The sequence below is a fragment of the Peromyscus maniculatus genome, chromosome 21, assembly GCF_049852395.1.
Source record: "Peromyscus maniculatus bairdii isolate BWxNUB_F1_BW_parent chromosome 21, HU_Pman_BW_mat_3.1, whole genome shotgun sequence".
Taxonomy (NCBI): domain Eukaryota; kingdom Metazoa; phylum Chordata; class Mammalia; order Rodentia; family Cricetidae; genus Peromyscus; species Peromyscus maniculatus.
The window spans coordinates 49,840,622-49,855,033 of NC_134872.1; the positions used below are offsets into that span (position 1 = coordinate 49,840,622).

The 14,412-nt window shown below is 55.0% G+C and overlaps 1 protein-coding gene across 3 annotated transcripts in view; it reads left to right on the forward strand.

The window, feature by feature from the left end:
* Positions 1–13,162, forward strand: part of Tmem63b (transmembrane protein 63B) — a 27,761-nt gene extending 14,599 nt beyond the window's left edge. For all 3 annotated transcript variants that reach the window (XM_076557776.1, XM_076557775.1, XM_076557777.1), the window contains 14 exons: positions 2,667–2,747; positions 5,018–5,141; positions 6,521–6,654; positions 6,785–6,922; positions 7,081–7,234; positions 7,939–8,045; positions 8,196–8,282; positions 8,448–8,513; positions 9,635–9,797; positions 10,338–10,443; positions 11,393–11,560; positions 11,745–11,860; positions 12,013–12,093; positions 12,370–13,162. In XM_076557776.1, the coding sequence (XP_076413891.1) occupies positions 2,667–2,747; positions 5,018–5,141; positions 6,521–6,654; positions 6,785–6,922; positions 7,081–7,234; positions 7,939–8,045; positions 8,196–8,282; positions 8,448–8,513; positions 9,635–9,797; positions 10,338–10,443; positions 11,393–11,560; positions 11,745–11,860; positions 12,013–12,093; positions 12,370–12,561 (1,717 nt within the window). In that variant the 3' untranslated portion in view covers positions 12,562–13,162. The remainder of the gene's footprint in view (positions 1–2,666; positions 2,748–5,017; positions 5,142–6,520; positions 6,655–6,784; positions 6,923–7,080; positions 7,235–7,938; positions 8,046–8,195; positions 8,283–8,447; positions 8,514–9,634; positions 9,798–10,337; positions 10,444–11,392; positions 11,561–11,744; positions 11,861–12,012; positions 12,094–12,369) is intronic.
* Positions 13,163–14,412: the final 1,250 nt, after the last annotated feature.

Genomic DNA, 14,412 nt, shown 5'->3' on the forward strand with positions numbered 1-14,412 from the left:
GAAATCCTGTCTCAAACAAACAAACAAGAGTTAAGAGCCCAGCTGTAAGGGTCTAGAGGGACAGTCTGCAGCAGGATTAGAGGTAATGTCACACTTTTATTCATTTCTTCCCAAAGATGAATGAACAGTCATCCAGCTCAAAGGTCACACCATGGAGACCAGCTATAGCAGTTAGTCAGGGGTCTGAACTGAGATTGGTTCAAATCAATCTGTGACCCAAATTAGGAACCAGCAAGTGTCCATGACAAGGGACAAGTCAATCTGCGACCCAGATTAGGAACCGCCCAGTGGTTGTGACAAGGAACGTTGGTCTGGGTCCAAGCTCAGGCTTCAGGCAGATTCAGGGCTTTTTCTTTCTTTTCTTTTTTAAATTTTACTTATTTTATGTGTATGGGTATTTTGACTGTGTACCGTGTGGGCACAGTGCCTGTGGAAACCAGAGAGAGAGAGAAACAGTTCCCCCGGGGCTAGAGTTACAGATGGTTTGAGTAGCTGTGTGATTACTGGCGATCAACTCGGGTCCTCTGGAAGAGGACCAGTGTTCTTTGGCCCCAGCCATCCCCCCAGCCCCGGGTCTATTCCTGAGGTCCGGGTCTGCTGTCATTGTCCTGGGCTGGTCAGTATGTCGTCCTGTCAGCAGTATTGTCTGAGCAGGTTTGGAGGCCACATTCCAGAGCCTTCTACAGGGTATAAGGTACAGAGATCCAGAGCTAGACACACACATTGAATATCTGTGTGCAGGCATAGAAATGTTAGCAGTAAGGCCTGCCCTTCTGCAGCTTACGAAATAGGGTAAGAGAAGTATGTGGGGTTCAACCTTTTATCAGCATGGGGCGCTCTAGGTTGAGGTCCAGTGTGTGCTCAGGATCAAGGGACATTTTGTCCACTTGGACAATTGTCAGCTTGCGTTGACATGTCCTGATGCAGACCACTAGTGAGCCATGGGCCTGCCCCGGGTGAGGGCTCAGCATATAGCAGTAAACAAGCCCAGCCATTTTCCTTTCATTAGTCCTGGGAGTCAGTGGAGACAAGCTGCTCTAAACACCTCACGTTGCAGAGGTGCTAAGGTGCCATCCGGAGCAGGGAAGGGGGACATGTCAAAGTGACCCTCCCAGGGTGGCATTTGACAGACCTGAGCGCAGCGAAGGAGTGTACCCTCCTGGTCACCTCCGCTATTCTATGTGCTCTGGGAGACAGAAAGCCAGACTAGATTGACAGGTCCTGGCTGGGCTGCTTCAGGGTTGGTCTAGGAAAGAGCCTGTGGTTAGAGTTCATGCTCACTCACAAAGGAGGTGTGAAGAGAATCTAGTCTTTATTGGACGGCTTTCCGTGGGCTGAACATATGAAATCCGACTTTCACCCACCTGTCCACTCAGCCTGCTTTGTTGAGCACTTACTGTGGGGGGGCTGTCGGACAGGACCTTGTATGTGATGATGATTAGGAGATATCTGTGGTCCACACTGAGCTGAGCGGTCATCCGTGTTCACTGAGGCTCGTGGTCCAGGTCTAAGGACCGTGTGGACTAGAGGACTGCCCCAGAAGAGGTAGAGAACATCCTTTGTGTAGAATCACCGAGCCTGTCTGGTTAGCTTTAAAGGATTTGCCATGAGCCTGGCAAGGGTGAGCGCTTGCTCTCCCAAAGAGGAAGCCTACAGCATCTTAGAGAGCTGTGAAGGAAGAGCTGTGGCCACCTGCCAGCTCATTTTCAAGGACCCGGAGCCAGATGTGAGTTTGTGAAGTTCATCTTGCTGTTGTGGGACTTTATCACACGTGTCTCGAATATTTGGTGGCCCTTCGTTTAATTTTAATAAGATATCAGAAGATGGAAACAGTCAAGATTAAGGACTGGATCAGTTTGCAGTCATGTGGGAAGGACCCTGCTTGGTGGATCAGCAAGCATTTTGTGAATGCTCTCTGGAGCCACGTGCCAGTGGGTCAGGGCAGCTGGCCCTAGCATTCCATCTCAGGTTGGGGGGAGGGGTCAGCCCTGGGCCTGGGTCATGGCCAGGGTTAGAGATCAGATTCAGGATCGGTTTCTTGTTGGTCTTGGGCCAAGATTGGTTGTAGAAAATCCAAAGTCAAGGCCAAGTGTTGGATCAGGACCAGGGCTTCCGGGAACAGGGCTCAGAGAACAGCCTGTGACTAGAAACAGTTTCTCTGAACCTCAAGTTCACAGCCCTGGGCAAGAATCAGACCAAAGCCCTGGCCTCCCCAGTTCCACACAATAGTGTCCTCACACATCCTGGGTTATTGTCACCTCCTGCCTTTCGAGAGTCTGAAGGCATACCTGCACCCCGCCCCCACTCACATAACATGAGGAAGTTATTTTCAAAGTTCTGTTCTTTTTGTCTGTGTATTTTTCAAGACAGGGTTTCTCTGTGTAACCCTGGCTGTCCTGGAACTGCCTTTGTAGACCAGGCTGGCCTCAAACTTACAGAGATCCACCTGCCTCTGCCTCCTGAATGCTGGGATTAAAGGTGTGCACCACCATCGCCAGATGATTTCTTTCTTTTTTTTTTTTTTTTCCTTCTGAAGTTCTATTCTTGAGAGCTGTAGACTAAGATGGGGGTGAGCTGGGGATGTGTTGATGTGGGGGAACCCTGGATGAAAGCAAGGGTAGGCAGTGAGGGGCCCTGCAGAGTATGACGGCTGGACTGTGTTTCAGGGAGGCCTACCCCAACTGCACGGTGCTGGAAGCCCGGCCCTGTTACAACGTGGCTCGTCTTATGTTCCTTGATGCCGAGAGGTACTGGGTTGGGGTCGGGGAGGATGACACCAGGGGCCCTCTGCTCATCATGGAGGGAATCTTGGCCACCTTGTGGGATCCTGGCTCCCTTTTAGGATGTTCCCTTGTGTGCTTTGAATATGACTCAACCTCAGGAGGGATGGGGTCTGTGGCCCTGACGTCTGAGGACTGACCCTCTACAGACCCTCACGTCTGAGGACTGACCCTCTTAAGCTACAGTACAAGAAATTTATGGCAGACTAGCAAAAGAATTGGCCCTCCAGAAATGGACAAGGAAATCCTTGGATGGGATTATTGCTGAGCCATATTGGCTAAACAAACCCCGGAAAGGTCCCTTGGGGACCTGAATTTTGTCCACTCCCAACCCCTTTGCATCTGAGAAAATTTTACATGGCCTCAGGTTTGTAGGTATATAAATAGGAGTACAAGTCAAACATTTACTGATTATAAGTCATAAATGTATTTTAGCTGGTGATTGTTGTATGCACCTTTAATCCCAGCACTTGAGAGGCAGAGATAGGCAGATCTCTGAATTTGAGGCCAGCCTGGTCTACAGAGCTATTTCTAGGACATCCAAAGCTATACCGAGAAACCCTGTTTTGAAAAAAAGCAAAAACAAAAACAAAAAAGGAAGAAAGAGCCAGGCAGTGGTGGTGGACACCTTTAATCCCAGCACTCGGGAGGCAGAGACAGGCGAATCTCTGTGAGTTCCAGGCCAGCCTCATCTACAAAGTGAGATCCAGGACAGCCAGAGCTACACAGAGAAACCCCGTCTTGAAAAACCAAAAAGAAAGAAAGAAACTTAAGACAATTCTTGGGGTTGGAGGGTTGGAGGGCTAGCTCAAAAAACTTGCCTTACAAGACACTCAGTCCCCAGAAGCCATATTTTATAAAGGTGTCACGTCACAGCACACACGGGTAACTCTAGTGTTGGTGAGGCAAAGACAAGAGACCCTGCCTCCAAGGAGGTGGATGCCAGAGTGACAGTGGTGCCCGGGTTATCCTCTGTGTGCGTGCGTGCGTGCGTGCGTGCGTGCGTGCGTGCGTGTGTGCGTGTGCATGTGCGCACACACACTCATTTTAAAAAATTCCTTGGTCCTTATATAATCCTATCACTTATTATTTAATGAAGAGACTGGGCTGGAGGGTCAGTAGGTAAAGCATTTCTCATGCAAGAGTAGAACCTGTGTCTGGATCCCCACCACTCACGTGAAAGCCAAGCCCCAGGCACATCTATAACCCTGGTCCTGTGAGGGAAGAGACAGGCGATACCTGAAACTCACTGGCCATCCAGCCTGACCAAATTCATGAGCTCCAAATTCAGTGAGCGCCCTTGCTTCAAAAAGTAAGGTGCAGGCCTGGTGGCATGGTGGCATACTCCGGAGGCAGAAGCAGGTGGATCTGAGTTCAGCGCCAGCCTAGTTTACATCATGAGTTCCAGGAGTGTCAGGGCTACATAATAGAGAGACCCTGTCTCCAAAAAACAAAACATAAATTAAAAAAAAACAAAACCTAAGTTGTAGAACAATTGAGGAACACCCCCAATGTCAGTACACACATGCATACACACGTGCACACACACAGCACAAACAAGAGGAAAGCACATTCCTAAAATGGATGTACTGGTGTGTCTACACAGTACCAAAAGTACGAGGAATAGCTCAGGAAAACGTTAACTCTTTGTTTTTCATAATTAAACCAGTCTTCTTCTACAAGAGCACAAAGCTATTGGTGTGCAGTGAAGTCACTAACACAGTCTGAGCCTGACTGTTTCGGGGAGCAGTCACTGGCAAAGGCCACACAAACCGCAGGCTGTGTGTTCAGAACCAAGGCTGCAGTGGGGTCGCATGCTGCAATACAGGCGAGCTCTGCCAGACTCGGAGGTGTTTATTTTGAATTAATCTGTGGTTATTGAACTTTCAGAGACCTTTGACTGTGGCCTGACTTTTCATAACCCTCAAGTTCAGTTATGTGTCCCCACCTCACGCCCACAGTTAAAAAAGCTTTGAGTTTTACCAGGTGGTGATGACACACATATTTAATCCCAGCACTCAGGAGGCAGAGACAGGCAGATCTCTGGGAGTTCGAGGCCAGCCTGGTCTACAGAGGGAGTTCCAGAACAGCCAGGGCTACACAGAGAAACCCTGTCTCCAAACAAACAACACAAAACCCTTGTGGTTTCTTGGTGACCCCAAGCTCAGTTCCCCACCCCACCTCCCAGCCATCCCCAGACCCTATGTGGTGGGTAACTGGCCCCCCGGGTCCTACAGGAAGAAGGCTGAGCGGGGAAAACTGTACTTCACGAACCTGCAGAGCAAGGAAAATGTACCCACCATGATCAACCCCAAACCGTGTGGCCACCTCTGCTGCTGTGTGGTTCGAGGCTGCGAGCAGGTACCGTGTGGGCTGCCTGTAGGTGCCCAGGGTGCCTGGCAAGGCTGGGGAGGATTGGTCAAGTCTCAGTAGACATGGATGGCCACGGGTAGACCCGACCCACCACCCCAGGACAAACAGGTGTGGGGGACAGAAAGACCCAAAGGTGAACAGACTCCCAGAGGAAGAGGGCCTGGGCCCTACCCAGATAAGCCTCCCACTGCCTCTGGAGTCCATGGAGACCCGATTCTTTCTTTAAATAGTTATTTGTCCGGGGGAGGGTATACCATGGTGCGTGTGTGTGGGTCAGGGAACAGTCTGCGAGAGTCCGTTCTCTACACCGTACGGATGCTGTGGCTCAGACTCTGGTCCTCAGGCTTGGCGAGGACCTTTGACTCACTGAGCCGTCTTGCCGGCCCCTGAAGCCCCGCCCTCACTGTTGGGTTTATCCTGTTGGTGGTAACTTTTTTTTTAAAGATGTATTTATTTACAGCGTATATAGTATGCCTGTACACCAGAAGGCGGCACCAGATCTCATGACAGATGGTAGTGAGCCATCACGTGGGTGCTGGGAACTGAACTCAGGACCTCTGGAAGAGCAGCCAGTGCAACCACAGATTAGGCGAGCATATCAGTTGTCGGGCTGTCGTTCAGTGCTGGCCTAGCACACACAGGCCATGGCTTTGATCCCCGGTACCACACAAACCAGGTGTGACACATGCCTGAGACCCCAACATTCAGGAGGTATAGGCAGGAGGGTCAGAAGTTCAGGGTCATACTCAGCTGCATAAGAGAGTTTGAGGCCAGCCTGGGAGACTGTGAGACCCTGTTTTTTAAAAATAGTCAGCTGGGAAGCTAGTCAGTGTAATAGTGTGTACTATTGTACACACCTGTAACCCCACTGCTTGGGAGGTTGAGGCAGGAGGGTCTCCTGTTTAAGGCCAATCTTGACTGCATAGCAGTTTCCAAAAAGAAAAAGAAAAGGAAGGATGGAAAGAGGGAGGGAAACAAACTGTATTTTTAACAAGTTTCTTAATTGCCCCGTTCCTTGGTTTCCCCCTTAAGACTGGGTTCAGAGACGGCTCAGCGGTTAAGAGCACTGGCTGCTCTTCCAGAGGACCCGGGTTCAATTCCCAGCACCCACATGGCAGCTCACAACTGTCTGTAACCCTAGTTCTAGGGGATCCGACTCCCTCACACAGACATACATCCAGGCAAAACACCAAAGAACATTAAAAAAAAAAAAAAGGCTGGGTTCCTTGTGCCCACCTTGCAAGGTCAGAGCAAGGACAGAGCGACTCCAGACCTACCAGAAAGCCACAGGGAGCATGGCGTGATGCTGGCTGACGCCGTGGGTGCCTCCCAGCGCTGACCAGAGCCCCTGACCCTCCTGCCTGTAGGTGGAGGCCATTGAGTACTACACAAAGCTGGAGCAGAGGCTGAAGGAAGACTACAGGCGGGAGAAAGAGAAGGTGAACGAGAAGCCACTTGGCATGGCCTTCGTCACCTTCCACAACGAGACCATCACAGCCATGTGAGTTGTCGGCGTGGTCACATGCTCCCAGCCCCGCCTGCTGCCCCCGGCCCTCTCTCTGCCACAGGGCCCCGCACTCACCACTGTGGGCCCCAATCTCGGCTGCATTAACAAGTATCCATCCCCCCAGCATCCTAAAGGACTTCAACGTGTGTAAATGCCAGGGCTGTGCCTGCCGTGGGGAGCCGCGCGCCTCTTCCTGCAGCGAGGCCCTGCATATCTCCAACTGGACCGTGACCTATGCCCCTGACCCCCAGAACATCTACTGGTGAGCCGTAGCAGGTGGAATGGGGCTTCTTACGGACGGACAGACGGACGGACGGACAGAGGGGCTGTTTCCGGCAGGAATAGGAGGGGGAGGGGGTAGATGTTGCCAGACACCGATGAGTCCAGAGTCCTCAAAGTGACCCTCCCCCACCTTCCCAGGGAGCACCTCTCCATCCGAGGCTTCATCTGGTGGCTGCGCTGCCTCGTCATCAATGTGGTCCTCTTCATCCTGCTCTTCTTCCTCACCACCCCAGCCATCATCATCACCACCATGGACAAGTTCAACGTCACCAAGCCTGTGGAGTACCTCAATGTGAGGCCCATGCCCACCCCGCCCTCTGTGATGTGCCGTGCACATCTGTGCCAGGCAGCATCTCCCTCATCCCTACTGTGGTTCTGGTTCCGGTTCTCCTAGCCTTAGCCCCTCCAGGATGCTCCCACCGTACCTGCCCTTGGGTTCCACTACACCTGCCCTTAGGAGGGGCCACCCTTGGGTTTACACCTCCTGGATAAACCCCTCAGGAGGGCACATGACCTTGGGGAAGGCCCCTTTTCTCCTCTCTCTGAAAGCGGGGAGGTTTCGACTGGCCCCCTGGCATCTTTGTGTGCATTCAGAGCCTCTTGTCAGCGGAAAGCCGCTCAGAGGACAGTAGGGTACACCCGGGACTACCCAGCCTCTGCTGCCCCCCCCCCCCCCATGTACGGAGTACGCCTCCCTGAAACTCAGCACTCCAATGCTCAGTCGATAAGATGCAGGTCCTGGTCCTAACCCAATCCCCACTGGCTGGCCAAGCCATGGAGTCTCTTGTAGCCTAGGTTGGCTCGTTGGGAAAATGATGTAGTTTCATGGTCATGTGCCCAGGCGCCCGGCACAGCGTAGGTGGTTCAGCAGGTGCTCACCATCAATATTCACCCTGGAGTCGGTCCCAGGTCCTCCACCCTCACCCCAGCCATCCAAGTGCTCTGAACTTTTGGACCCACCCACCTGCCCTGGCTGACCCCCCTGTCCCCCCACAGAACCCCATCATCACTCAGTTCTTCCCCACACTACTGCTGTGGTGTTTCTCGGCCCTGCTTCCCACCATCGTCTACTATTCTGCCTTCTTCGAAGCACACTGGACACGGTGAGCTGCCCGCACTCCACCAGCCCTGGGCCCTGTACCTTCGCCTAGGGGAGCCCCCACCACCCCGGGGAGCCTGCTGGGACATGGTCCCAGGATGAACTGGCCTGCCCTGACCTCGGCCCTTGCTCTGCCGCCTGCCTGCTCTCCTAGTTCCGGGGAGAACAGGACCACAATGCACAAGTGCTACACCTTCCTTATCTTCATGGTGCTGCTCCTGCCCTCGCTGGGGCTGAGCAGGTGAGTGCGGAGGAGCCCGCCGGGCGGGAGAGAGCGGGAACAGGGAGAGAGCTAGGGGAGAAGCCTGCCTGTCCCTGGGCTCCCCTGGAGGCTCCGGGGGACCCTCTGCCCCCCCCCCCCCCGTTCTGCGCTCTTCCAGCTCCCGCCCTTCTCTCCTCCCTGCAGCCTAGACCTCTTCTTCCGCTGGCTCTTTGACAAGAAATTCCTGGCCGAGGCAGCTATTCGGTTTGAGTGAGTGACCAGAACCCTTGGGGAGAGAGACAAATGACGGGTGGATGTGGCTGAGACACCTCTAGCCTTTATAGGAGGGTGTCACCAAGCTTCCAGCCATAAGGGGTGGGGTTCACATCACGATCTTCTAAAAGAAGGCACCGTAGGGTGTTGGGTATGTACTTGGATGGAGTGGGCACTTGATGGCTCATGCTCGGGAGTGCACCTGAATGGCTGAGTGATGCTCAAGGTAGATTTTAAGTCTTCGGAGCTCACATTTGGGGTGTCATGTGGGGACTCCTACTCTAGGACTGCTGTGGGAGTCTTGGGTTTCACCCAGGAGGTCGGGGAGGTACCTGTACTAGGAACTTGGTCATAATCTGGGGGTGACTTGGGGACTCCTAGAGTATCCCTGAGGATTCACAAGAATACTGAGGTCTCTTAGGTTCACAACTCAAGAGTGGCCGGCTCTGGGCCACAAAGCTGAAGGTGCTTATGTAGCACAAGTTTTGTCTCTAAAGTATGTCACACTCACTCAGAGTGAGACTGTTTTGTCTCCGGGTGCATACGGTGGCTCTCGTAGGCTCAAACTCTAGGGACTTGCTGGAATCTTCTGTGACCATCTTGGACTTAGGGACTGTCTGGTTCTTGTCACCCCCCCCCCCACACACACACACACACACATCATAGACATCTGAGGGAGGGTTTCTGAAGCTGATGAGTGAGTCTGAGGCTCTCTCTATTGTGGGAATGCCAGTGTTGGAAAACTTTCTGGGTTTTCTGGGGCTCAAATCCTTGGAGATCTCTGAGGGTGCCATTGAGATTTTCTGTGGAGGTCTCAGCAGTTATATACTACACATACTGGTGGCCTTATGTGGTCTTGGATGTTTGTGGGGTGGGTACACCATCTAGGTAGGTCTATGGACTGGTTTTCAGGGTGTGCATCTGGGCTTGCTTTCGTGCTTTGGGGTTCACACTGCGGAAAAGCCGGAGCACAGGTATTGTGGGTCTAGGATGGGGGGGGGTGTGCACCGAGAGGGAGCAGCTGAGGGTGAGAGCGTGGTGTGCTGCCATGTAGGCAGTGGGCAGGCAGCCACCAGGTCACCCCAAGGGTGCAGTGCTGGAGCGCCTGCTGCCTGCAGGTGTGTGTTCCTGCCGGACAACGGCGCTTTCTTCGTGAACTACGTCATTGCCTCAGCCTTTATCGGTAACGCCATGGACCTGCTGCGTATCCCGGGCCTGCTCATGTACATGATCCGGCTCTGCCTGGCGCGCTCCGCCGCCGAAAGACGCAACGTGAAGCGGGTATGGCCGCCTAGGGCAGCGGCGACACGCACAGCGCCCTCTGGTGGCCCAACCAGAAACAGCAGCAGTCAGGCTCGGGGTGGTGGGCGCAAGGATGCCGGGACTTAAGGACTTTAGTTCCCTCGGAAGCCTCAGTTTCCCCACATATATAGCTATGGGTGGACATAGATGATCCCAGGACGTCCCTGAGTTCTGAGAGCGTAGTGTTATGTGCTTGGAGTTGGGAGAGGTCTAGCTCCCTTGGTCTAGGGTCCCTCTGCCCTCATTCCACAAGAGGGCGCTGGAGAGCTTGTCCCCTAGTCCTCCACTTTGGCCCTCCCTGCCCACGCCCCGTCACTGCCCCTGCCTGGCCTCCCCCTCAGCCACAGCCCCTGCCTCCCACCTGCTTTGCCGTCCCCCGCACCACCCCACATTAGGCCCCTCACTCCCCGTGGCTTGATTCCCAGCCCCAGAGTTCCTGGCCGCCTCCTACCTGCCTTGTCCCCCCCTGCAGCCTGTCCCCTCCACCCTGAGCCACCCTCCTGCCCATGTCCCCCCCAGCATCAGGCCTACGAGTTCCAGTTTGGCGCAGCCTACGCTTGGATGATGTGCGTCTTCACGGTGGTCATGACCTACAGTATCACCTGCCCCATCATCGTGCCCTTCGGTAGGCACCGCCGCGCCGGGACCTGGGCCCTGCTCGGGGGAACCCAGGGCCTCACCCGCTCCACTCTAGTAAGGCAGGCCACCCCAGCTGGACAGGGCCCCGGCTGGGAGACCGGCCCCTCCGGCCTCCCGCCTGGTTCCTGGCTCAGTCTGGGGCCAGGCCTTGGGGAAGAGGGGAGAGCAGTTGACTGAGGCTTGGCCCGCCTGGCATGCCCAGTCCCTGATCAGCATCCACCTCAGCAATAGTTACTGGCACCAAGGCCTTCCTTTGGTTATACGTGGACATACTTCCCTCCGAGTTGTAATACACACGTACACACATTCCTGTTACCAACATCTACACTGATACACAGACCTCAAAATTCAAGAAAGCCCCTTGGATTCCAGAGTGGGCTAGATCCTTGTACCTCGTGGACATGTCCTAATGCAGGCAAACCATGTGACTTGGGCAGGTCCCTCTTCCTCTTTGAAGGTGTTTAGCTAGGCTTCTCATTAACCATGATCCCACCAATAGCCTCTACCTTCCCCCATAGCATCCTAACGCCCTACCCACCCTCTGTCACTGTTGAAGGCCCCAGATTCTCAAATTAACCTCTTAGCCCTTGTCTAAAGCTCCCTCAGCTTCAGGAAGTAGAACCTGCCCTTAATCTATAGTCAACTGTTGAGGGACGGGGAGAATGAAGTGAGGTGGCTTTCAAAGGCTTCTTGGTCATCTAGACGAGTGGCGCTCTGATGGCTGCTGTGGGGGATGGGGAGGCTGCCCAGGATGGAGGGACTGGAGCGTGGGAAGCTGCAGCTCCAATCTGTGGCAGGTCAGGGAGCTGAGGGAAGGGGCAGGTCAGGAGCCGAGACCAGCCCTTCAGCCACCCCAGGCGGCCAGGACAGCCTGTGGCCGACACACAAGGCCCACGGGCGCTGGTTCCGAGGTCAGGGCCATTGGCTTTCCTCAGGACTCATGTACATGCTGCTGAAGCACCTGGTAGACAGGTACAATCTCTACTACGCCTACCTGCCGGCCAAGCTGGACAAGAAGATCCACTCGGGGGCTGTGAACCAGGTGGTGGCGGCGCCCATCCTCTGCCTCTTCTGGCTCCTCTTCTTCTCCACCATGCGCGCGGGTGAGGGCCACCACCCCATGGTGGGGGGGGGACAAGGACAGAAGGGACCTTTGAAGACAGAACTCGCCACATAAGGCCCACGTGGTAGACAGTGGCGGGTCGCGGCTGGGAGAGAAGGAGTCGGAGGCTGTGGGCCCGAGGGACAGGCCTGGTGGCAGCTCCTTCCTTTGTCCCCCGACCCCAGGATTCCTGGCCCCCACGTCTATGTTCACCTTCGTTGTCCTGGTCATCACCATCGTCATCTGTCTCTGCCACGTCTGCTTCGGACACTTCAAATACCTCAGTGCCCACAACTACAAGGTGCGGGCCGGGAGCGGAGCGGGCAGAGTACGGCGGAGGGCAGAGGTCTTCTGTGGGGGTGGCGTGCAGGGTCAGAAGGTGCTGAGAGGGTGTTGGGGCGCGACTGGGGCGGAAGACAAGAATGTTTCCTCTCCTTCCCTGGACCCCTTAAGATTGAACACACAGAGACAGATGCCGTGAGCTCCAGAAGTAACGGACGGCCCCCCACTGCTGCCGCCGTGCCCAAATCTGCGGTGAGTGCCCTCCACAGCCATGGGTGCTGGGGGCGGGGGCCTTTGCAGAGACTCAGTCCCAAATCTGGGTGGGCCATTAGTCCTCCACCAAAGTCAGCCTAAACCAGACCTCATGGCGGTGGACACCGGCGCGGGCGAGACCTGGGTCCACCCTCTCCACTCCATCCCCTAGGGCACCGTCCACTGTGTTCCCCACAGGCCCTCGGGTATCTGCCCCCCACCTACCCACCCATCAGGGGCAGCTGCCCACCTCACCCCTCTTCCTTTTCCCTTCAGAAATACATCGCTCAGGTGCTGCAGGACTCAGAGGGGGACGGGGACGGGGACGGGGCTCCTGGGAGCTCAGGCGACGAGCCTCCGTCGTCCTCCTCCCAAGATGAGGAGTTGCTGATGCCGCCCGACGGCCTCACGGACACGGACTTCCAGTCATGCGAGGACAGCCTCATAGAGAACGAGATTCACCAGTAAGGGGAGGGAGGGGCCCTGGAGGCCACGCCCTGCCCCTGCACCCACCCCCCGACGGACACTAAAAAACAAAACGCTAATAATTTATTAGAACTAAAGCCCCCCCCTCCTCCTCCCCTGTCTCCTGCTTTCATTAAGGTATTTAAACCTGGGGATTTCACTGCTCTCCCCCACCATGGAGGGAGGGAGCCCCCCAACCTCAGTGAGGACAGCCCCGAGCAGGCCCCGGGGCAAAGAGGGGTGTGGAAGGGAGTCCCCGCCCAGATCACCCTCACCACCCAGTAGTGTGCCCAGGAAAGGGTTAATGAGAGCCAAGGTGGGTACCCGGTGCCGTGGCTGGAGGCCTGAGGAGACCCGAGCACATCTGTAGCTGCCCCCCAGTTCTTTCCTCTCTTCCCCGCCCCTGGATCTGGGCCTCCAGGGACATGAACTGCAGCCCCCTGGGATGCAGGAGAAGAGAGGGAGGGGTAGAGTGGGAGGGAGGGTCAGGCCTGAGCCGGGGTGACCTGGAGGGGCGTGCCTGACACTGGAAAAGGGGGTTTTGCACTGGGTTTGTTTTTTTGTTTTTGTTTTTGTTTTCCTTTAATAAAAACAAAAGCTCCAAGCTTGTGTCTGATTGGGCGCCAGCCCTGGAACCTCATCCTCTGCCCTCCCACGAGGCCCTATCTGCAGGCCCCTGGAATGGGCCCCCGCTTTATTAAAGAGGGGCCCTCCATCAGGAAGAGCCTCGGGGCTCAGGTCACCTCACACCAGCCCTATGCTCTGAGCACCCCAAGAATTACTAAGAGACAAAGGTCTTAAGAGAAAAATTGCAAAAGCTCATTGCTCCAGGTGGGCCCAGGAAGAGGGCAGGGCCCTCTCCAGCACCTCAGGGTGGCCTGCCTGAGCCCCACATGTCCCCAGGATGCCCTATCCTCTAGTCGTCTTTTCTCAAGACCCCAAACTCACCTTCTCTAAGAGCTTTCTTTAGGCCACTCAGCAAGGACACAGCCATAAATACCCACAATGCATTGTGTGCAGCAAGAGCCAGAGAGCCTCTGTCCCTGGCTGGTTCCGTCGCCAGGTGGCTGTGTGTCTCTGAGAAAGCCTACACCCATCTCTGGCCTTGTTTCCTCAGTCAAATCAAGATGTATGACCAGATAACCTCTAAAGCCGACCTCAGACGCCATTCTCCAGCCTCTGCCCACCACTGGCTGGAGTTTTCTATCCTGTTTGTTTGCTTGCTTGTTGATTTTTACAGAGACAGGGTTTCTCTGTGTAGCCTGGGCTGTAGACTGGGCTGGCCTTGAACTCAGATCCATGTGCCTCTGCCTCCTGAGTGCTGGCGTGAAAGGTGTGTGCCACCACTGCCTGGTGAATTTTCCATCCTTCAACAGAACATGAGAAAGTGAGTTGAGGATTGCCCAGAGAGAAGAGGTCAGGAGAGGAAGAAAAAGCAGGCACCAGAGAGCCTGCCGAGGCAGGGGGAGGGAAGCAGAGCCCCAAGACCCTGATGAAAACCGCACCGGCGGGAACAGGAGCTAGGCCCCTCCCAGCAGTGGTGATGCCGCTGATCCCCACAAATGATGCCACAAATCCCCACACAGACCCAGTGCTCATGGCAACTGACCGTGGGTGCAGAACCCGGCCAGTTACCATGACGAAAGGACTGGCCTTGGCCCTGTCTCAACCTTCACATAAAACTCAGGTCTGCAGCCTTCATGAAGTAAAAACTCCCAGGTGGAGTCCCTCAGAGTGCTGAAACAGGAACAGTTGCCAGGCCAAGGCCTGCAGCCAGGGTGCCGGCTACTAGACAGAAACTGAGGAGACTGAAGCAAGCACCTTGGTTACAGAAGGTTACAGCACTCCTAAGCG